Source organism: Syngnathus typhle, linkage group LG1 (genome assembly GCF_033458585.1).
Source record: "Syngnathus typhle isolate RoL2023-S1 ecotype Sweden linkage group LG1, RoL_Styp_1.0, whole genome shotgun sequence".
In the NCBI taxonomy this organism is placed as follows: domain Eukaryota; kingdom Metazoa; phylum Chordata; class Actinopteri; order Syngnathiformes; family Syngnathidae; genus Syngnathus; species Syngnathus typhle.
Genome location: NC_083738.1, coordinates 9840779 through 9866123, shown reverse-complemented (window position 1 = coordinate 9866123; position 25345 = coordinate 9840779). Strand labels below are relative to the sequence as shown.

Here is a 25345-nt window from a genome sequence, read left to right as displayed (position 1 = left end):
TGAAAACAAAACACTCATCATTTTGCTGTCAATAATTATGAGCTAAATTCAACGCATAAGACCGAGTTTTATCCAATACTGCTAACAAATCTTTCCATGTCTGTGTTAGGTGAACACTTTGCTGAGATGATCCTTAGGCAACCCACAATACAAAGTGGGGAGGGCTTCTCATTGCAGTGAGAACACCAGCCACTATCAATTTGCCTCACAAAGTGTGACACATATTATTTCCTGGAAAAAAAAAACTGCTATCATAATTGTTTTTTTTTCCAAGAGAAATAAATTATTTTCTGCGTATTAAGTACCATCATGTTCAAGGAAAATAAATCATAATTGTATGCGAAAAGTGATGGGAACTCAAATAATTGTAATTATAAATGATATGGTATTCAAGAGAATAAATAAAATAAAATAAATATATAAATATATTTTATGAGACAAACGAACAAAAAAATAAAAAATGTCCAATTTCTTTGAAGTTGTCCTAAGAAGTAGAAAAATGTTATAATCTTGACATTATAGGTATTTCTTTCTCAAAATAAATAAATAATGAGCAACCCTGTGAACAATGACATTTTGTTTCATCTTTAAAATTTATTATCTCACTCCATCAAAATTGTCAAGCTAAAGTCATAATGGGAACTTGTAAAACTGACAGATATTCTAGCAAAAAATTTGCAGTTGTATGATTTTGTTTTCAAGAAGGACATTTGGATTATTATAAAATGAAGACACTCACCACATGGTCAATGCCGATGGTGTTCCATCCTTGCATGATGGGCAGGAAGGAGATGAAGGTGGGGATCACCCAGCAGCCACCGATCATCAGGGCCACACGCATGGGTGTCATTTTGTTGCGGTACACCAGAGGCTGGCAGCAGATGGCATAGTACCTGGACGCAAACACTTCATATTGTTAAATTCCTCACAAAATGATATCATCATGATATCAAGTGTAAGCATTCATTGTAAAAAAACTGAAAGCAAACAACAAATAAAGACTGCTACAACACATTTATTCAAGCAAGATATTTGCAAAACAATGCTGAATGCGACGGGGTGTTGCCTTAACTGTCCCCAATGCAGACTGAGTCAGCATTGAACATTTGCTTCCATTAAGGATTGTGTTGTCAGCCCCCATTTATTGATTTTCAAGTCCATATTTGCACGGACACTATTTCCTGTTTATGTGTGACTATTGATTAGCATTGATTGGCAACATAATGACAGAGCTGTATCTGAGTTTGTCATTCGGCGAGTTTAACGCGTTACTTGCGTGTCTCTTAACATTTAGACTCAAAGTAGATTCCATCCGGACTACATGTAGGGCATGTAAAGATTATGGGCTCGATTATCACGGATGAAAATCGAGGCGGGTTAAACCTGGGGCCTCTTTGGAAAATCAAAGGTTCTAACCTTTAGGCCATTTTCTGTCACCTTTTTGGATGACGTCATCAGGTTAAAGAACAATCGAAAGGTCCTTACTTTCCAACATAGGACTGAATTGAATTCGATTCTACTTTTCCTAACTCACATGCCGAGTGTTGCCGACGCCACTTTCAAGCGCATGGATTTCACTTCCAAAATATTAGTGTGATAATAAAATGAAAAAGACAAAGACACGTTGTTTTCTCTGATGACAGTTTTCAATGACCGTAGATTTGCACATTCTCGTTGACTATCCACTAAAACCCCAGCCTCTGTTAGGTTTGGTAGGCGGCTCTTTATTTAACAAAACAAACTTCCAGACGTGTGGCGGCGTGGACTTCCAGCCACGGACGTGGAAGAGAGCTCCATAGAATAGGACCGGGCGTGCGTAAAAGCCATGACCGAGCCCCATCCACCGTCCCCGGACAGCCACCCGGCCGAGCGCCGGCCCCCGACTTCTATCCACGGAGCTGAAAGTGAGCTCCGTAGAGTAGGACCGGGCGTGCGTAAAAGCCATAATAGTTTTTCAAACCTTCTGTGTCACTCCAAATCCTTAAATCCTTCAAACTCTTCGTCCTCCGTGTCACTTAGAAACAAAGCCGCTAATGATGCCGGTAGTACGTGGGGCCCTTCGCCATCGTCGTCATCCCGTGATCAATCTTTGTCCTTTTTATAAACAACCGCCGCGCCGCGCTGCGCTGCTGACGTCACTTGAAATTCAAATTACAGTGATCCCTTGCTACATCACGGTTCGTTTATCGCGGTTTCACTTTTTTCTGGGTGAACATTTTTGAAAAAAACACATAAGTTGCTCCTTATTATAAGTCGCCCCCCCCCCATCCAAACTATGAAAAGAAACGCGACTTATAGTCCGAAAATTACGGTAATTGTTATCTCATAATAGAAGGCAGTGGCACGGTGGAACTTCTTAGCATGTCCGTCTCACAGTGCAGAGGTGGTAGGTTCGATTCCGTCCTACCTGTGTGGAGTTTGCATGTTCTCCTCGTGTCTGCATGGTTTTCCTCCGGGTAGTCGGGTTTCCTCTCACATTTCAAAGACATGCATGGTAAGCTTATTGAGCACTCTAAAAATTGCCGTAGGTGTGATTAAAGCGGTTCAGAAAATGTATGCATGGATGGATGGATAGTAGAAAGCTAAGTTTAGCCTGTTTGATATCTCAGAACTGTATTTGAAACGTCACATCAATCAACTCCCAAGAAGTATCTTGCGGTAAAACAACCATGTCAACAACGCTGCATAAATTAGAGTCTTAGTGCATCCAAAAAGCAGGGGAAAACTAAATTTGATTTGTTATGATATTTGAGCATTTGGCATGGTTTTCATTCTGTCTTTTGTCTCTTAGTATCCGTCTTCATTCATTCCTCCAATGTTTTTTTTGGCAAGGAAAGAGAGGTTTTGTACGTGCAGCTGTTCACTTCTCTTGTTCTGCTCTCTTCTCCGTTTCCTCTCTCATTGTCTTCTTGCCCTCCCAATGCCTCCGTAGAACAGGAGAAGATTCTCTAATAGCTCTATTCTTTTGTATCTGATTGTGAAAGCTGCTGTAAACGAACTGATTTAATGTGTCTCGTCTCGCTTTCCATGACTTCATTTAAAAAGCTCTCCATGCTGTGACAGGAAAAAACAGCAATGAGTAGCCGACTCACAAAAGTATCAACAATCAGGGAAACGACACATCAGGACAAAATATAGATTGGGTGAATATCACACTTAGACACAAATCACGGCAAATCAAGACAAATACGTCAGTTGTGATCGTCACACCTCATCCACATCAGGTCTATACTAAACTGTGTGTAAAGCTCATCTACACTACATGAAAAACAAATCTGGACCACATGTAGACTAGATGGGGCTCACATTGGGAACACATGTAAACTATTGAAAGATTACATCTGGCCACCATGTAAACAAAATGTGGATCACACCTGGATCAAATGTGAACCACAACCTCTAAAATTGGAGAATCTGGCCTGCACCCTAGACTCTTGTGCCCCCTAACAGTTGTGGACATTCCCATTACAGCGGTTTAGAAGAAGGGTAACACGATCAGTGCCTACGTCAGGAAATGGCAAGGAAACAATGGTAGTTATTGACAATACTACATTTATTCATTTTAATATCAAGGCTCCAGACTTTTTTTTTTAAATGAATTTTTTTTTTTTTGCTGCACTTTGGATGAAAAGACTTTTAAAGTCGGGATAACAGAATGTTGCTATGACAAAATAAAAAACGGCATATCCTTGGGTAAGTCATACGCAAATGCACACGAGCTGAATATTAAATTTCAGCTCGCTCAATAGCTGCTATCTTAACGATTAGATTTATATCAGCGGTGCAAATTGACCCTTTGTCACTATAATATCCAATAAGACGCGTACAACAATTAACGGATCACACGGATAGAGAAACAAAAATCTTTCCATCCATCGTGAGTTGCCCTTCGTCCTCAAAATGGGGGTCCGTCAGGGAAGGACCATTCTGTCCCTGGGACTGAATGCCCATCGCGGAAACCCACTAAGATGTGCAGTGTGAAATCCGCTAACTTAATAACGTGCACAGTCTAAATGAGTTGACATTTTTTAGTATTTAAGCTGTATAACTTGAATTTAGTTCATTATATGTTGTAACTTGTGCAATGGAATGTGAATTGAAAGTGTAGTTTCCGCATCTACGTAGCCGTAATACCAAGTGGATGGAGCGAAATGTGAATATATACTTTGCAAGCCACATCTATCGTGTGTGCCCCTAAATGTTCTTCCTCCGCTCATACATTTTTAAGTTCGGTGCTTCTGCGGTCCTAGCAAAAATTGCTAGTCTGGAGCAATGACTGTGGATGATTTCTCACAATTCCGTTTATTGCTATTGTGCGAGGTGACAGTTGTCATGAATGACTGTCGAGAAACACATTATAGTGAAGAAAATGGCAACAAGAGGAAAGATGAGACAATGTTATGATGACAGCAGCGGGGGTCCCATGTGGGCGAATAGAAACCGATTAATTCTCAATAAATTGGGAAGAGAAGGGCCTAAGGATGCAAGGGTAGCTGCACGATATACATTAGCGTCAAGGCCTCTTACCTCACAAGTCAAACAAACTCAATTAACAGTTCATTTCCTGTCTTAATTCCTTGTTTTGTCTTTTTTTTACATCAGTCAATGATTAATAAAAATGCAGCAAATATGAAGTGATGCAGAGGAACAGTTTTTCATCATGTTTTCATCACAATTTGGTAAAATATGACACAAATAAAGACCAAAGGGCTTTTTCGCTCCCGCTGAATTCCATCATTTCACTCAAAGAGGAAAAAGTCATCCCCAGTGAGTGCTCCAACAGAGTCTGACAGACGTCGCATGTGACACGTGTCACATGAAAGGCTGTCGGACCGCCGCTTGCCAGATTGCATGGTGACCCATCTGGACCTCAAATCATCACCAGCATTCTCCTCCAAATGATAACGATGATGTATTAAGTCATTTTTTACACCAAGGAAAGCCGTTCTCAATTCTCTTGAGGGCCAAAATAGTCAAAGAGTTAAGAATTAAAGAACCTTAATCAACCTTTCTAAATATCACTTTTCAGTTTGAGGAATTGTGTTGGAACTACTTTTGATGTGTGTATATATTTATTTGTTTTCAATTTGTTTTTGTTTCCCCAAAAATTTAATTTCTTTGGGCAAAAATACACTTGATTGCTTTGAGTACACCATAATCATCTTAATCCGTTGGGGGGGATTAAATCTGCACATATTACAGTAGCCTAAAGAATGAATTGTGGTGAATATGCGTTTTCGGTGTGTAGCTAGCGAATAATGGTGGAAATAGGAAATAGCCACCAGCTGTCTTGTGAGGAAACAGGTTCGAGTAACTGGACTGTAATAACTAGGCTGAAAAAGAAGTCGTTCGCATTTGTGCCCAATAGCCACTAATGTGAACAAAAGCATTCAGCAGGGAGAGGTTACTCATGCCCGATGGCTAAGTTTGTCATTGAGCACCATTCACTATGGGAAGTCCACTGTCACTGGATAAGTTTTCAGGTCTGTCTTACTTCAGTAGTAATAACGTCAATGTCAAAGGAGTCTAGGGGATGTAGGGGATCAGACAGCGGTTATATCCGGGCGGGAGGTGTCCTTGGAACGTCATTGTGAGGCATAGTGATCATTAAGCGTAAAATACTCATTCATTTCTTTTGTTCTTGAATTATCGATCCATTATCTAAATCGCTTATCCTCACGAAGGTCGCGGGCATGCTGAAGCCTATCCCAGCAGTCTTCGGGCGGTAGGCAGAGGACACCCTGAACTGGTTGCCAGCCAGTCGCAGGGCACACAGAGACGAAGGAGCATTCACACTCACAATCACACTTACAAACAATTTGGAGCGGCCAATCAGCCTACCATGCATGTTTTTGGAATGTGGGAGGAAACTCACGCACGCATGGGGACAACATGCAAACTCCACACAGGGAGGCCTGGAGCCACAATCGAACCCTGCACTTCTGAACCGTGAGGCGGACATGCTAACCAGTGCCGATCTCTGTTACTTCTTTAGGTATAAATTGCCTTTTATTTCTATTACCGCTGTTGAATTATTTTGCATGAGGCCAGTTTTGATTTGAATATTTGCAGAATATTTAAAGAAAAGGAAAAACACTGCCCAGTAAGTGGCTTTTGATTTTTTTGGGCATAATTTCACTCAGTATTCCTTTGTGTATATATCAGCTAAGTGGTCGAGCCTTGAGCTTGGTTCTGACCTGTCGAGGGCTATGCAGCACAAGTGCATAATGGAGGCGGTGGTGAGCAGCACATCCAGCGAGGTGCGCACCAAGCAGAAGGTCTCGCCGTAGATCCACTGCTGGTGCACCAGGTCGATGGCACCGAACGGCATCACCAGGAGCGACACCAGCAGGTCAGCGAAAGCCAGGGATACTATGAAGTAGTTGGTCTTGATTTTCCTGCGTTGGACGCACACAAATAATATCATCTAAACACCAAACATTCTTGGGTCAGTGTTAATAATACAGAGCAGGTCAGAGGGGTCTTATAACAAATGAGCCCTCGAATGATGCAACCCTGACTCATGTAGGCTGAAATGCTGAGTCACGCAAAATACGAGCCTGCTATTCACAAAATGCACGCCCACATTGAGCTTTTTGTTTGTTACTCACCCACTGCAGCTTTTTGTGAAGACAGAAGAGTAGGTTAATCTTAGGTTCGTTTCAAATATTCTTTTATATTTTTTCAAAAGATTCATTTCCTTATTTTTATTCAGATAAAAATTCCCTTTAATGATTGCGGACAGGCCAAATGTGGCTTGCGGGCCCGACTTTACCCAGATGTGCTGTAAATCTTTACGTGTATCCTTGAGGTCAATGGGTCAGGGAAAGAAATTAGAGCCAAACAACAGTCTCAGCTACACTCATCTCAGAAGCACGTTAACATTTTCCTGTGGACTCCTGCACCACAACATACCTGCATTTAGAATCAGCGTTAAGCCAGCACACTAAAAGGCTATGGACACTTTTTATGTTCACGAGGTGAAATTCACTTTGTGTCGATTAGTTTGACAGTAAATAAAAGTCATTTTTTCAATAACTATTTGCAACGGTGATGTTTATTGTAAACTGAGGTGTTCACTGCCAGCACACAGCACTTGCATCTCAAGTTTGATCTGGCAAGTCAAAGCAAAAAACGGCACCCGTCTCGAAGAACTTGGAAGTCGAGTCACTCATATCACAAGGCACCACTGTATTAAAAAAACCTCACACACGCAAACATAATAACACTTAAATGCAATCCGTGTGGAGAATGTTTTGCTCACTGCCATCTTTTTTATGATGGCATAAAAAAGTCTGCAAAAAAGAAAAAGCTACATTCAGAATGTTTTGGGTGAAATTATAATGATAGGGATGTTTTTTGTTAGCAGCAGTCATCCATGAGATGTCTCATTTATTTTCTGACACTTTGCGACAGTCTTACTTTTTTTACACGTGCACTGTGTGTGTTTAGGTGTGTGTGTGTCTGTGCAAGTGTATGTGGGTTTCCCAGTGGACCAAGAGGCAATGAAGCAAGAAGAAGATACAAAGATGGTGTGTCATTGTTCTACCCCTGGGGAGGCCAGACGCCAAAGTACACGCTCCTTGTTCAACCACACATGGACGCACGTGCACACATGCAAGCACACGCACGTGGACACAAATCATACTTTCATCTTCACGTGACACACACCTGCCAGCATGCACACCCACTCTTACACTCTCATACTGTTTTTTCTTTTTTGACAACGTCCTAACTTAATGCTTTTAAGCCCAAACCAAGCTTGCACACATACGCATGCACGTACGCGCACACACACATGCACACACCCACCTACACACACATACTACACGCACACACACACACACACACGCACGCACGCACACACACACACACACACACACACACACACACACACACACACACACACACACACACACACAAGGACATGAAGTGACCGCTATCCAAACAAGAACTAAGACAAAGACAAAATGGAGGTGACAGTTTTCTCCCATGGGACAATCATCTTATTATACTTGTGTGCACACATACACGCACCCACACAGACACACGCACACACACACACAAATGCAAAAGACTACCAGTTTCATACATACTTCTGAAATATATATTTGTTAGTAATTATATTTTTGTATGACACTGATCATGCTCATGATTTATCACGGTAACTAGCCATAATGATCTAACATGTTATGAAAGAGTTAAAAAATACTTTAAAAGACCTTACATAAATTTTGACAAATATTAACATCAAATGATCACTTTACTAGTGAGCTATTTTTAGATCAGGCCCGCCGGCAACTCACGTTAGTGACCCTGATATAAAGTTACTTGAAAGATTGCCAGATGGTCATTTGGAGCCTCTGCGTTGTGTAGTGTTTCAATATAATGTCCCAATACTCATCACATTGACAAATATATCGGGACTAATGGCAGCCCTAATGAATATGTGTAGTCAATTCCTTTCGTTTTAATGTTCTTCTTTGTGACAGTATAATAACTTTTACAGGCATTTTCCCCTCCATTAGCAGTCACCTCATCGGGGTGGGGAAGTTTGTGTGTGGTCACACATGACAAACAGGTTCTAGGTGAAGAAGCAGACAAAGTATGGCTCAAAAGAGCCCTAATATGAGTAAAAAAATTGGATTATGTTTTCCAGAGGCCAAGGCGGTCAAATGCAATGTGATCTGGGTAGCGGTCGGAAGCAGGGACCTTGGCAGTGCCGTTGCGAGTAACAGAAGCAAACTCTAGGGATGGGCAATGTCACCTCTGTGGCAGGCCAGGAGCCTGATCTGATCATGCTCAGTGACCTAAACACAACTAACTATTGGACAGCACTCCTTCTGGAGATGCCGTTGTTTTGCTGAGGGAGGTCACTGCTTATGCGGGAAATGACAGTGACACCTGGTAGGATGTGATGGGGAAGAATGGGCGCCTGATCAGAATTCCAAGGGGGTCGTCTGTTATTGAATTCCTATGCTCATCATGGATTATCCATCACAATCGCCATGTTCAAACACAAGGGTGTCCATATGTGCACTTGGCACCAGGACACCTTTGTGGTCGTGTTTGTGGATTTGCAGACGCATATTTTGTAGACTCGGGATGAGAGAACGGTGGAGGTGTCAACCAATCATTCCGATCACTCAACTTCAGCAACATCCCGAGAAAATCAGGAGACATTGAATCTGAGTGGATCATGTTTCATTCATATACCTCTTTTGTCAAGGAGGGTTATGGTTAGCGAGAATAGACTTGCCCCAGTGTCAAAATGAAGTTAGGTCCCGTCTACTGAAATAGGAGTCCTTGAACTGTTCATAATCCAATCCAATTTGACCTCAGGTCTCATTTTCGGTTTAAGTAAATCAGTCCAAAAGCATGACGCTGCTATCACCAAGGTAAAAAAACCAAAAACATTCTAAATGAAACGGTTTGGTACCTGAGTTGCCTGTCCTTGCAGACGGCCACCATGACCAGTAGGTTTCCCAGGATGCTCATCGCCATGACCAAAGACAGGAAGCAGATGAGCGATATCCGCTTTGGCATGCTGTTGCTACAGAGAGAACAACACAAACAGGTAAGTTCAACTCTTTGTGTGTCTGTGCGTGTGTGTGTGCGTGTGTGCCTGTGAAACCCAGAACTAATTTACAAAATAGATTTGAAAATAGACTTTTGAGTCTTGCATAAGACTGCATTAAAGATGAAGGTGAGAGTTAAGGATTTAAAGTTGGATCATTTTTGGCAGAGGCGGAGTTCTCCTGACATCCATCAATGACAGACTATTGCATGAATATTGCATGCAATATGAAGTCCACAAGCTGGCAAAATGAGTAAAATATATAGATATATTTGGAATTGTAGTGTAGTGTAGTGTAGTGTAGTGTAGTGTAGTGTAGTGTAGTGTAGTGTAGTGTAGTGTAGTGTAGTGTAGTGTAGTGTAGTGTAGTGTAGTGTAGTGTAGTGTAGTGTAGTGTAGTGTAGTGTAGTGTATAACTCTTCAAGCCGGTGTCACATAAGTAAAATGGGTTATGAAACTAGAGTTATGGCTTTAAAAATAAGGGGTTAGGGTTTCAAATAAGGGTTTAACCTGGTGTTATAGGGCTTTAAAGATGGACCAACTTCATGTGTAAGAGACAAGATACAATGATTCAGATCTATTTGAAGTTAGGTCTGCAGGTCAAACCCATATAAAACCAGTTTGAAAATGGACTTCAAAAGAAGTGGCGGCAATAAGAGGCTCATTAAAGTGTCATGTTTGGTGCACTTTTGTTGCTCTGTTTATGACGCTGCTCAAAGCGCATGCACGTGTCGTTCGTTGAGCCTCGCTCTGGCTGGAAAGTCGAGTGTCGGCCTCGCCGGAGAGCGTGAGCGGGGGCCTCCGACCTGCGGTGTATTAATCACGTCAAACATAAGGTGCGTCAAATGCCAAAAGCGAGATTTTATTGTTTCCCGCTGCCTACGAGTTTTTGTAAAAACACTCAAGAATGAGGCAATCTATTTATTTCGATAAAGCCACAAATTCTCTGCCCCTTGACAATGTCTAGCGTCAGAGCTTTTCTGTTGTTGCTGAATCAGCAGAATGGACTGTCATTAAAGGTCAACTTAAAGCACTACCACCTGCTTTTTTTGTCTGTTTTAGTTTGATTTATAACTTTTTCCTTTGTGTCCACAAAAGAAGGAATCGTATGAATTATAAAAGGTTTAAAGTGGCAAGTCACTGTATTCGTTTAGCGTTTCAATTAAGGTGAAGGGTTCAACGTAGTCAGCGTTAGGGTCACACAGTAGGGCTTCAAATGACGAGTTTGGTTTCAAGTTTTGACACCGATTTTAGCAAGAAGCATGGAAGTTGACATTCATGATTTTCTTTTGTGGGCCATATATAATGGTGTAGCGGGTGGCATCTGGCCCCTGATCTTTGAGTTGGTCATGTGTTCTAAAGTAACATTTCGCTTACTTAAGTGCAATTTGGGGATGTTGTGTGATAAGGCCTTTCGGGATTTAAACTTGGATCATGTATAAACCAGCAAATAACATGACTTTAAGGCTTGGTCTGCTATCAGAAACTATATTCACTTAAACTAAAAAGACAAATTAGAAATAATGACCGCATTTTCTTGACTCTAAGATGCTACTTTTTGCACAAGCTTTTAACCCTGTGGCTCGTAGTCCAGTGTATTTTATCTATGGATTTTTTATGATTTTCATTACTTTTATTATATTGTATGATTCGTGCATTTTCTCTTATATATGGAAATTAAACATTAAAACACCTGCGGCTTATAGTCCAGTGTGGTTTATATATGAACAAAAGAGAATTTTCCCCTAATTTTAGCTGGTGCACCTCATATTCGGGTGCGGTTTATAGTCCAGAAATTAAATTCCTTTAAATTATATGAGCCTGACAGTAGTCATCCCATGTTTGGCAGATATAACTGCATAAGAATTATCGTTATCTTTGTCAGAATTGTGTGGCTCATCGACGCCACAGGTCAATGAACACAATTTAAAAAATGGGAATCTAATCTAAACCTCCATGGGGATCTTTAATGTAGCTCAGTTGGAATAGTAAGAGTAATTGACAGCTGTGAGAACGTGCTGTGCTGCCACATTGTTAAACACCACCTTGTGTGAGATTAATATGAAATCATTTTCATGCCGTGATACTGTAAATTATTATCATTTCCCCATAAACCCTTGAGGAACCACTCCGAAGTGGATTAGCAGTCCAAAATAGTACAATCCGGTTTTAGGGTTTTAAACAAAAGATTAGGCTATGACATTCGATTTCTTGTCATGGGTTATGATTTCAGAATAGGATACAAACCATTGCTTTAAACAAGGGTTAGAATTTCAAACTAGAGATTCAAGCCAAGGGCACTGCTTTGAACAAAGAGAAATTTTAGATTTGAAACAAAAATTAAGATTAAAAATTAGGATTCAGGGTTGAGGGTTTTTAAATTAAGGCTCGAATGAATGGTAGTCTGTAACACTCATTGTTCATACATCATCCTTGGTTTGACACCTTGCTACACATGTTGCTAGTAAGAGAGTTGAAATGATAATGGACAGGTCAGAAGAATATAGGACAGGAGAGAAGAGGGGAGGATCGGACAAGAGAGGAGAGGAAAGGAAAGGAAAAGAAAGGGCGTCCCCACATTTGAGAGCTCATCGGCTGCCTGAAATCTGACTTTCAGATGTGTGCCTTGTAAATATTGCTTGACCTTGTCAAAATAAATTACTGTAGGAGATTAGTTTCATTCCAAACACATTCTAATGAAACTCTGTCACTAGGAAACTGCATTGAATTGTTATTATAATAGCAGTGTAGTGGGGTTTTATACAAAGATTAGGGTTTCAAATTAGGGACCAATGCCAAGATGGCTTGAAACAAAGATGACAGTTCCAAATAAGGGTTATAACAAGATTAGAACGGCGAATAAAGATACAAACAAGAGCCAACCCTGACCTTTTTACAGGCGGCTTTGCGTGTGTATACTGTATACTTGCCTTTAAGACAGAGTTGGCAAGTTGCCTTTTTTTGTTTTTTAATTACCGGTGCTAAAAATAAATGGTATTGAACCATTTTCGACATCGAACTATAGAGGTACGGTACTGGTACCGGTATTCCGTGCAACACTACGTATGACAATGATTTTTGGAAACAAACACCTCTTTGCTCATTGTATGCATTTAGATAGTGTCGCTTGATGCAGTACAAGCATAATGTATTTTAAACTACATTATCTCTTATCTGATGACCGCAGTACAATATCATGTGTCCAACCACTCAGCTGCAAATGGATCCTACATCTACTTCTCACTCACCCAAAATGAATGAATAAAAAAACAAATACATGAGTCATGTCTCTCTTGCACGTGCATTATCATCAACCACAGGAATAAAGGTCAGGAATTGCTCTTTTTTTTTATTAATGGACTGTTCCGACTTACACCGAAATTCATTATACACATTAATACCAGTTGTATCGTTCCTCAGTGACATCTTATGGCTCTGATGGGGCACATTTCAACTTGCCCCAATCTGAAGGGTACGTATGTCTATAAACAAATGGTATACACCAGTCAAACTTACTACACTGTTTCCACGGCAAATTTGGGCAGAGCAAATCATTTTCCCATGTAACACAAATATGACAAGATATCAGAATCAGACATTAGAATTAAGAAAATAACAGGGACTACAGTAATCCTTGACTTTATTGTGGTTTGTAAATCTTTGCCACACTATACCACATTGTTACACTGTCCCATATAATGACTGTGGTAGGGAATAACTTGCCTCAAATTCCCAAATATAATGTTCGTCATGCACAATTCTAACGAAATGTTATTCAAAACAATCGAGAGGACAACATTCATTCTGGCCTGTGATGAGTGAACTTTAATCTTGTAGGAATAAGTGCCTCCCGTCACTTGCCTCATCACTGAGCATCTTCGTCTCCTTCCAATTCATTAAAACACACCAGCGAGCGGCTTCACTTGCGCGCTACATAACAACTGTGTGTGCGGGCGCGTCAATGAGATGATAAACACACTCGCTGCGAAGGAATTCCAGGGAGAGAGAACCCCAGGCGTTGTTTCGCTCAGAGCAGCTTGTCAGCGCGCATTACCGTAATGATTTTCTTATGCCGACGTGACATGTGAACAGCAGAATAACACGGGACACATTTTCCATTTGTAGTGATATGGAAACAAACTTTTATTACAACCTTTGCCTTTGGAGCAAGAAGGATACAATTATTTTGATTTTGTTTTTTCCGGGTGTACTTTAGACATTTTTCTATGATCCTGGGGCACCATCATTTTTGACCGAACCCCCAAAGCAGAATTTCTTTTTTATCTAACAAAATATGTTGCAACAATGCTGCTGCTCGTTTTTTCCGGTGTTTTCTTTTTTTTTTTTTTTTTTTACAGCAACCCAAAAACACATTGTGAAATGAAAATAAACGTCCCAATTTAAGTCGTTTCATGGCACAATCATCCTCAATCAAGGCAATGAATCACATCTGAGGACATCATTTACTTGCGTCACGGTTGGGGCGCATTGGACATGATGGGAAAAAAAAAGAAATGTTTTTCCTGTGCTTTCATGTGGAAAATGACAGATAAACTAACAGCACACCCAGATAATTGAATGCCTCTGGCAATCACAATGACCATATACCGTTATAATATAAGTATGTATAAATTCTAATCAATCTCTTTTAAATATAAGTCTTATATTTGATTAATTATTTAATTGTTTAATTATTTAATTAATTAGAAATTATACAGGGTGGAAAAATTAAGGTTATGAGGAAAATTACCCAAACACTAAAAGGTTTGTATCAAGAAAAAGTAAGGTTTCAAGCCAGGTGTTAGGGTTTTGTGGAAGGCCAAAGGTTTTCAAGAATGTTTTTTACAACAGGATTCGGGTTTCATCAAAGTATGTTTGTAAAATAGGATTTCGGCTGCGAGCTGAATCAAATGTAGTGGAAGGCAATTATCAAATAACAAAGGCTGGGTTTCTGCCGCTCTGCTGTTATCTTTATTTGAACTTAACATTCAATCGGGTCGATTTTCTCAACTCAAGTAGAAATAAAAATGCTTCAGGTTGACTTTTTATTTACAAGTCGTCAAAAAATCTATTGAGTTTGTCTCCAGGTAATTGCAGTCATTATTGCCCAAGGGGCCTTCTGAACATTCTGTCTCTAACACTTGACAAATAAGTGGGAGGACAGCCAATAATTTAGCAAATAAAATAATTTACGTTACAAACAGCTTTAAAAGGCAGAGGTTGCAGTTTAGTGTTTTGTGGCAGATTATTAAAGTTTGCCATCATGCTTTGCCCACATGCAATGGCAAAAATGAAAATTCCTGTCAATTTAGTGTCATCTACCTGTCGAGTATAGATGGTTAAAATTTAGATGCAATTGGGGGAAATCCATTCGATAGGTTTAACTTTGAAAGCTCCCTGGAAATGACCGGATGGACTCTGAAATAGCTGCTTCCTTCCAAAATGGTGGACATCCTATGCAATTTACTAGTATAATTTACAAGCTGGTTTATTCTGACTTTTTTCATGATAGACATGCCAACCAAATTGCACCACAAATCTATGGTCATTCATCAGTGGAATACATGAGGATCACATTTGGTAGTAGAAAATAATTCTAGGCAAGTAGAAAAGGGGCTTGCCTTTGAAGGACCTTCAGAAACTGAATTGAGCAAGAAAGCAAAATGGCCGACTTTTTGTGCATTTTACAGTAAGATTTATAGAGATTTTTTTTGTGAGTCTTCACATGATTTCCATGCCTACCAAATTCCATTTTGCTAAGTCAAATTAGCTTCAGGGGCTGAATTTGGAAAAATTCCACAGTGGTGGGTGGGGGGAAATAACAAAGGAAAAACAAAACAATTTCAAGAGACTCTTGGCACCTTGTGCCCGGGCCCTAATGATGCAACGTCTGAGTCAACACACAACTTTCCCGTCAGGAGCAGTCATTCGGAAAAGCCAGAACCCCTAAGGCGGGAGAGCATGGAGAAGGTAAACATGGAGAAAAAGGCGAAATGATGAATCCGCGAGAAAAATAAAGCGCTAATATGTTGTTACCTACTTGGCTACACTAGTAGCACTCACTGGAATCTTTCGATCGTATAAACGATTATGCCACAGCACAGGAGAAAAGGATCATAATTGTAAAATATGAACATATGGTAAGAGGGAGAACATTGATAGAGCAGCTCCTAAACATACAGTATGCAAATCTTTGGCGTAAAATAGCCTCCAACAGTGTGAACAAAATCGTGTATCACTTTTTCTTGAAAGGCAGACTACTCAATTAACAGTAACATGTTCGAAACTTCTTTGCGACAGGAAAAACCTGTTTGCAACCATTTGCAACTGTTTGAAACCTTTTAGGAATAACCTTTTAGGATGAGATACGGGTTTCAAGTTTAGGTTTCAAGCCAGGTTTAGGTTTTTAAATTAGGGTTTCATACCAGAGTTAGTGTTTTTAAGTAGGGCTTAAGTAGTATCTGGTTGAGAGCTATCATTTCTCCTCATTTATCACAATAGTTTACTACATTCAGATGTTCCAAACAAACATATTGAAGTTGTGAGGATTTTTTTTCCTCCACAGAAATAATGAAAATAGAAAAGATAAAACTTCGACCCATATAAAACATGCACTGTTCTCTGTGAAAACTGTCTTTATCACATATTTTTTCCATCTTCATCATTATGCTGAATTGAGCGTGAGCCAGAGCGGTCTGTGGATAAATAAATACAAAACGATGAAATGATTGCAGCCGTCTTTTAAGCAAAACAAGCTGCAGGCTGTAGGAGGTTTTGCAAAGTGTACAAAAAGACAGAAAAGCTCTATGAAAGCGCACACAGCATTAGTGAAGTCAGCACAATGGTTCTTTTCATAACAAATAACAGTTATATAATAACAAAAAATATATAAGCAGCGGATACACAGGTCAAATAAAATACCGTAATTTTCAGACTATAAGTCGCACCGGAGTATAAGTCGCACCAGCCATAAAATGCCCAAAAAAGTGAAAAAAAACATATATATGTATATAAGTCGCTCCTGAGTATAAGTCGCCCCCCCACCCAAACTATGGAAAATACCGCGACTTATAGTCCGAAAATTACGGTAAATAAAACAAAAAAAATATTTTTTTAATAAACAGCTGTAGCTCTAACTGAGCTTGTACAATTTGGAATGTGATGAAAACATCCGCCTCACTGTGCAGAGTTTGTGGGTTTGATTCTGGGCTCCGGCCTTCCTAGGTGGAGCTTGAATGTTCTCCCCTTGACTATGTGGGTTTTCTCTAGTTACACATTGCGAAAACATGGTGAAGTGAGCACTTTAAATGTGAATGGTTGTTTGTCTATATGTGCCCTGCAATTGGCTGGTAACCAGTTCAGCGTATACCCCGTATACTTCCCAAACACCTCTGAGATGGGCTCCAGCCCGCCCGCGATCCCCAAGAGGATCGGTTTAGAAAATGGATCGCTGGATATTCTATTTATTCATTTATTTATGTACGTGTACTCGTACGTGTACTCACCTGTCAGTGAAAAGCTCCTCCATCACCAGCATGTGGCCTGAAGGGCTGATGCTCATGTGACCATAAATACAGAGAAGCCCTGCAGACATGACAAATTTATTAATAACTTAATCATCATCATCATCACCATCATCAGCTCAATTACCCCCCATTTGAATTTTTTTCATGACAGAAAAGCACAAGCAAATGTCAGATTTAACAAAGATCAACACTCAGCAAATGGCGCCAGATTAAACGGATGATTTGGCACCACAAATTATCTGTTTTTTTAACCAAATCTGCCACGGTTAATGAAGTGCTCGCTTTGAAGCAAATGCTGAACATCTTGTCTTCTCAATTACAGTATGGCTAGCTATTAAATTCAATGATATGTCATGTTCAAACACCCACATGCGCACACATTCACATGCACACACACACGCACGTGCACACACACTCACCCACACACACATACACACACAGTACACACACACACACGGGTCTTCATATTGTTTTCAGGTCAAGCTTCAATAGGGACACATTTGTAACAAGTGGAACCCCAACCACAACAAAACACATCTACAGTAAAACAACTATCTTCAGTCTGGTGTTGGTAAGGGAAGGAAATTCTAGTTTAAATATCCACACTTCATAAAATTATAATGAATCTTTTCAAAGATTTATGACATCCCAGACAAAATCAGGAATGACTCCCTGGGATCCCTGTCAATGACCCTAAAATGGCTGCTTCACAAAAAAAAAAAAAAAAATGAGGCATGGCTTCTTGAGATTTTTTGTGGGTCTACTCATGGTAGACGTGCCAACCAATTTTCTCATGCTAAGTGGCTTTGGAAATTGGATTATCAGAAAATTCTTGGATGTACAACTAAGACAATTTTGGCAGAATTCCTGTCAAATTCTCCCACATCAAACGTATAAACCTTGTTTTTATTCACTGGATACAAAATGTTTGAAGCATACTATAACAACACGGTAATCAATAGAATATGACTGACCGACCGACCGATCGATTGATTGATTGAATATACTTATGGAAGATTTTTTTAAGAGTAGTATAGCTGAGTTCCTAAAAGAAGTAAAAGGTTGGTCATTGTCTTTGGGTCATCAGTTCAGGGATTCACTTTTTACATTCCCACCCAATTAGGTCTTAATGTGTTCCCAGAATGCAACACAAGGACAGCCGTTCCACAGTAAAAGCGAAGGCCAGCTGGCGGCCAAATGTTGAAATGGTTATTTTATGAGACTCTCTGCTCATTGGCAGGCATTTTACTTTAAATGTGCTTTAATGACAGAGAATAAACAGACTTCAGCTCTGTTTGGACCCACTGTCTCGATGTCACATATAATTCATCTTTGCTCTCAGCTACCAACATCAGACAAGTAGATTGTCCTAAGAATTTTGCCCATTTGCTTCTTCTTATCATACTCAATGGAGGGGCACTAATAAATTGTGACGTTTTGCGCTATGGCGACCTTCAATGAGTCGTAAAAACTCTAATAACTCCACAAGTTCATGAATTATTTACTTGGCGGTATGCGTAAATGTGGCAAGAATTCTTCCTTCTGGGTTTGAAGCAACTATTTTAGGCTCAATTGGCTTCGTGGTGCTCAACAGGATGCAAAAAAGCAACCCCCAAAATCAGACTCACTTTTGCAACATGGAATTTGGTAGACATGCTTACCATTAGTAAATGCAGAAAAAAAGTCTTAAGAAGCCATGAATAGACACATGAAATCTGTCATTTGGGGTTAAGATGACCATTTTAGCCTCAGTTGTATCCAACAGGATTTAATTAATAATTTAATAAATAAATTAAAAAAAAAAAAAACAGCTGAATTCAGTTTTAACTAGCAACATGAAATTTGGCAAACGTGTTTATAATAAGTTGATTCACAAAAATGTGTCAAGAAGCCCCGCTCAAGACAGGAAGTCTGACATTTTGATTTGAAGTAAGCTCAGCGCGAGCAACAGCATTAAAAACAAATAAATTAAAGAAAAAGGGCAACGCAGTTTCGTAAAACTGCTGAGCCGTGACTGGTTGTGACCTGAGACTTGGCAACTGCGATGTCATTTTCAGTTGACAGCAAGTGGCAAAATGGCCGCCCCCAGAGATGGATAAAAATGAGTTGATTTAGCCTGTTTAATTGATATCCCATAAACAAAACATTAATCACCCCACTGTGTTTTGACTAGTTGGACTGCACGGAATGTATTATTACAAAAAAAAACATTTGTGGTTGACTTTTCTTTAGATTGCCATTATAGACATGAGAATATAAACTATAATCGAGGCAACGTTGTATGTCCAAATGTTAAATTATTGCACACATTCAAGCGGGCTGTAGGAGGAGAATAATTATGATGATGATTGAATCAACTCCCCTGACAGAGCACATGATGTAACCGGTCAATAGTTTGACAGCAGACTGTCCCTTTTAAGCATTTGGCATACTAAGAATATTCAGTTGAATTAGTGCAAATCAAGCCCTTGTTTATAGACAATTGGCATGTCTGACTTGGAAGAGAATTTATAGTCCCAGCAAAGTCATTACATCTTAGAAAGAAAAAAACTTTCTTTCTAACACACCAACACACGCTGACAAAACCCCAATTTAATTTCCAATTACTGTTGTCCATCCGTCTAGTATACAAGTTTCAATATTTAGTCATAATTGGAAAAAGTATTCTGAAAAAAATGTCAAGTTCGACTGAAAATTAGCAACATTTTCCTAAAATGTCACCTGTGGCTCTTTTAGCATGGCTTCTTGAGGCTTTCTTTCCTATGGTGTCTATGATCAACATAGCTACCGAATTTCATGTTGCTAGGTAAAATTGCTTTTGGGACTGTTGACATTCTAGCAGAAGAGTTATCAAACTTGACTACCATGTTCCACCCACACACCACCACAGAAATTCTACTTCTCTGCAGGTTTGTGTTGCCCATCTGTCTATTTCATTTCTTTATCTTATTTTATTGTTACTATTTCGCTGTCTGTTTGTTCAGGTTTTCAGCCTACTCATAAGTACCTCGGGTACCAAATATGGTTAGAAAAGATTAATAATGTCTTATAAGCTCATTTGAGACTCCCTCTGATCGTCTGACATAGCAGACATTTCATTTATCCATCTGGCTTGCATTCATTTAATGTTAACTAATGAGTCACGTGACTAACTTAAGGCCTAATTAGAGTCCCACACTTGATACCTGAGACCTGATGCCAAGTGCAGAGGCGGGCCAGTGAGATTTTGTCCAAATCTGTCCAGTGTAGTCTCAAAGGACTAAAAGGAGGTGTCGTTCATCTCTCCTGCACCCCCCCGCCCCCCCCCCCCCCCCCGAGGTAGCCATCAACTGGCAATTAACATGTAAATTAAAGTGGAAAGTTCATCAAGGAGCACTCACGCTCACTCAGAGGGAAAATGTACTCTGTGGATGGAACGAACAAGAACAGGGAAGCTTCCGTCCACCGGCTACACACAAAACGATATAAATAGTAAGGATAATTAAAAATCACAAACTACTATAACCAAGTCTATAACAATTCCTTAAATCAATTTTCTACAGTCATGTCTAGAAACTTAATTAATCTATGATCATGTCATTACTATAGTAAGCTGTAAACTTGCGTGTGAGCGTGCGTGCTTGTGTGGGCACGTGTGTCTTACATGTCGCCAACAGCAGCTCAAAATTGATAACATGAAATAAAACGCACTTGACCCCAAAGTCCACTTCCTTCAAAGTATGATAACGCAAAATGTTATCTGCAAGACATTTTTATGGCTAGTCACATCAACATATCTTTGGATTACGCTGAGAGCTGGAAACTTGGAACCATAAATGCGTAAAAATGTTCCCCATATTGTCCTCGCTCAATTACGAGACAAAGAAGGTAAAAAACAAAGTTCGACTCCTGAGTTGATCAAATAATCACAGTATTTTTTTATTGTAAATTTTATGACAACCAGGATGTGCCTTTTGGTTTGGGGGTACACATGCACATATGGCAAAGACTTCCATTCCAAACTATACTTAGCTACTCCCTGACATGCAAAGCGTGTCTCTCAGACACAATGCCTGACTTCAACTTTCAGCAAGAGCACAAAAACAGCAAAAAGGTCAGAAAGGTAAAAAAAAAAATATGTAAAGGTCCATCCCTTCCAGTGAAAATCAGAAAACGTTAAATTTTTGTTTAAGATGGATTGTGGTTCGTACTCCTATTGATTTGCGCATGAAGTTAAAACATTTATTTGGTTTTTCTCTACCAGGTTACGACAATTCTTATCATGTTTTAATGAATTCCCAATTTATTTAGGATGTATGTTTCTTAAGCAACAGCAGATGCCAAGTTTTACAAATGCAAAACAAGGTGGACTCATCCAAACCACATCCACGGGACACTTTTAAGTCCATAAAACCAGAGAAAGTGCTTTGTGATTTATTGCCCCCCGGGAGACAAGGCCGCTCCCACGCAAATGCACGCACGCGCACATGCACATGCTGCACTTTATCCAGCAGTAGCTTTCCCAGCTGTAAAGCTTCTAGATCACTGTTATCTGCAGAAAGCCGGGATACACCATTACACTGGACATCTAATAGGAGGGTGGTAATGGAGTTAGAGCTCAGTTGAGTGAGTATCAAAAATTAAACAGATTCTTTTTCAGGAGATAGGGATTAATTTGTTTCATTTGTTCCATCAATTTAGAGTTTTCCCCACGCTAAAACTGATTTGTTCTATTTATTCCTTTATTTCAGGGGTGTCAAATTCATTTTTTTCGCGAGCCGCATTGTAGCTTCTTTCGGAGGGCCATTATGACAACCCAAATGAATGTATGAGCACCTCATCTTATACACAGTAAAAGCTACAAAACAAACTGACAAATAACTCAAATCAGATGAGTAAAAACTGCTTAAATATTTTTTAAAAAAGATATTAAAAGTGAAGACAATTTGCAATTCTAGTAATGACACAAATTTGATGCACGTTTTGTCTTCGCGGGCCACATAAAATGATGTGGCGGGCCGTATCTGGCCCCCGGGCCTTGAGTTTGACATGTGTTTTAGCTCATTAAATAGCTGATTGATAATAAATAATAAAACAATATGAATGAAATAAACAATCTTCATATACTGAGCATTTTTCTATGTCTATAGGCTAATGATTTATTGTGAATAACAAAAAAAAAAGGAATAAAACAAACCTTTATAAGATTACTTTAACTTGGTTCATTCAATAATCAATAAATGAATTATAAATTCTCCATTGACAAGAAAATTATGATGTTGATGAACAAAAACAATGTTAGTCATGGGAACGTCCACAACAGGGATTCAATCCGCATTAACCCACCAGGATTGTACGTTTAGCTAGAATGAAATAAGGGAGTCGTTTTAAGGTCAATTTGTAATAAAAAGAAAAACCTAGTTAACAAGCAGACGTTTCATCATACTCATGTACTGAGGATCCTAGGATCGCTTAGTCCATTGTTTGAGGAATACCCAAAGCACCTTGCAGCTGCCGTTCAGTGGACTCACTGAAGAGTTTATGGTGACCAGAAGCCCTGCATTACAGGGAATCCAAGGATGATGAAGGTTCTCGCAAAAGAAAGCCTGTTTTTTGACATCTTTGAGAAATATAGAGCTGAGTGTGGAGGTTTTTCTTAAAAAACAACAGTATTCGAAACCTGACAGCTCTGGTTTCTGTGCTGTCAGACAAATTGCCTGTAATGCCTTTAGATAAATTATAAAATAATCACAAAATGAAAACATGTAAATAAGATAAAAGAACAAGACAATCACTTTTTAATTTTGCGCAAATAAATGCAAACTAAACAACCCAAATGAAAGAATATTTCATAAAAATAGTATTAACACTTTTGACAACACTACATTCAACAATCTGAGTTTACAAACAGTCTGAGTGTAGATTGTGCTTGAACCCTATTTCTGAACCCACAATGAGGGAACTGGAATTTTGACTGTCTTAGAAGGAAGAAATTCAGCAAAAAACAAACAAAAAAACACACAAAATAGTGAAGTAATGGTGCAAGAGATGAAGTTACAAATGACAACCCATGATAGAGAAGTCACAATAACTGAATCTCACAGTCGCCAGGGGACACTATAATCAAAATTTAGTTCAGTTTTTCATGTGTTTGTATAAAAAACACGTGTTTTTATTTTAAGAGAGTGAAGATATTTTATAACTTCATTGCTGTATATGTATGTGTATGTATTCCTTTAGTTTTTAAAGATTGGTTAGCATGTCCTGCTCACTGTGCAGTGGGCGTGGCTTTGAATGTGGGCTCCGGCCTTCCTGTGTAGTTTGCGTTTTGGATAGCTACACAAACACATGATGTGTATGAGGATGTGGTGTGGGTTGACTTAAGGACCCCACACACGTTGACTTGGCAAACACAAATGAACATTGCGCACGCTCTATTGACCATTTGCTAACTCAAATTTGCAACGGCTGCTACTACAGCGCTTCTGTGCACAGTGAGGCCACCTGCGTACAAGTTGGAATGACAAAATACACTTCTTCAGAAAAAGGGAAACAATCAATTTTAGTTCCTCTGAAGTGCTTCCTCCCCCCCATTTTTTTTAAATCTAAGAAACATATCTATCCATCCATTATCTGAGCCACTTATCCTCACGAGGGTCGCCGACGTACTGGAGCCTTTCCCTTCACCCTGAACCTGTTGCCAGCAAATTGCAGGGCACACAGAGACGAACAAACATTCGCTCTTACAATCGCAGCAAAGGAGAATTTCAAGTGGTCAATTGGCTTCGCACGCATGTTTTTGGAGTACCCAGAGGAAACCCACGCAAGCATGGAGCTGGAATCGAACACTGCACTTCTGAACTGTGAGGCGGACGTGCCTCACCGTGCCACCCGAAGAAATGTAGTAGTCTATAATATTGTCCTTTATAACATGCACAACATGCATGCTAGGCCGATTGACCACTCAAATTTTTAGTAGGAGTGATTGTGGGTTTGGATGGTTGTTAGTCTCTATGTGCACTGTGATTGGCTGGCAACCAGTTCAGAGTGTCCCCTGCCTACTGCCCGAAGTCGGCTGGAACAGGCTCCAGCACCTCTATAAAGAATGTGGAAACACCCAACAAAGTACACGAAAAAGAACAGTATTGAGGAGGAAATTTAAGATTTTTTAATTTAACCCAAATAAAAACAAAACAAAGGGGGGAAAAAAACAATTTAAGACATTGCATGTTGGTATGATTATTGTTGGTACAATGATTGTACAAAGTAGATATCCAATATATTGTATACTATATAAAGTAGATGCAATGATTATTTATAGTACACCAGATATGTATATATTAGGGGTGTAACGATTCATCGATACACATCAATTAATCGATATAATGCTCTACGATTCATTGGCATCGATGCTAAACGTGTTTGACTTCGGACATTAGACGCAACTTTATTTTGAAATCCAGTTCATTGTTGCTTGCTTCCTCTTTCCGGGAGCAGTGTGCGGCGTTGTTGTGTTGTGAGCAGAGCAGGCACGTGAAAGGGGAGTCGACAACTAGTACGCGGCTCCTGGGCTGGTGCTATGGCTAGTGTCCAAAAAGACAAGGGAATTTGCTCCCCTTTAGGCTTCAAGTCATTCGTTTGGAAGCACTTTGGATTCCAAAGAAAAGATGGCTCAACGGACAAGACACGTGCAGTTTGTAAATCCTGCCATGCGGTGATCAAATATTCAGGGAGCACAAATCCCGCCGCAAATTTAAAGAAAAAACACAACATCAAAGTTCAGTGTTAAAGTAAGCACTTTGTATACTACAATACTCTTGTAATTTCCTAAATAAAGAGTTTGCAGTACCTTGTTGATTTTGCGTATGAATTGTTATAAATCAGGATATTGTTCTATATTTTTTATTTAAAAAAAATATATATATATATATCGTGAATGAATCGCAGCAGGCTTTAAGATATCGGCAAATATCGTATCGTAGTTCTTTGTATCGATATTATATCGTATCGTGATAAAACCCGCGATTTACACCCCTAGTATATATGTATGAATTTATATGCATAATACATACTATATGCATAATATTTCTGTTGTATACTGAAACTTGAATTTAGTCCAAACTGATGTATTATTTATGAAAAAATTCAGCAAAATATACAGGTTTTTTCCCCCACCCACAACACATAAGATTGTCCTCCCTGGCAAAGGTCATTCAAGAATACTTTTTGTCTCTCATGGACATTATCAAATTATAAAAATTTG

General features: G+C 39.4%; 1 protein-coding gene across 2 annotated transcripts in view; it reads right to left on the bottom strand.

Annotated features, from left to right (window-relative positions):
- Nucleotides 1-25345, bottom strand: part of htr4 (5-hydroxytryptamine receptor 4) — a 55391-nt gene that overhangs the window by 14443 nt on the left and 15603 nt on the right. For both annotated transcript variants that reach the window (XM_061282379.1, XM_061282372.1), the window contains exons 2-5: nucleotides 17083-17161; nucleotides 9440-9553; nucleotides 6198-6398; nucleotides 740-893 (exon numbers count right to left, since the gene is read on the bottom strand). In XM_061282379.1, coding sequence (XP_061138363.1) covers nucleotides 740-893; nucleotides 6198-6398; nucleotides 9440-9553; nucleotides 17083-17138 — 525 coding nt within the window. In that variant the 5' untranslated portion in view covers nucleotides 17139-17161. The remainder of the gene's footprint in view (nucleotides 1-739; nucleotides 894-6197; nucleotides 6399-9439; nucleotides 9554-17082; nucleotides 17162-25345) is intronic.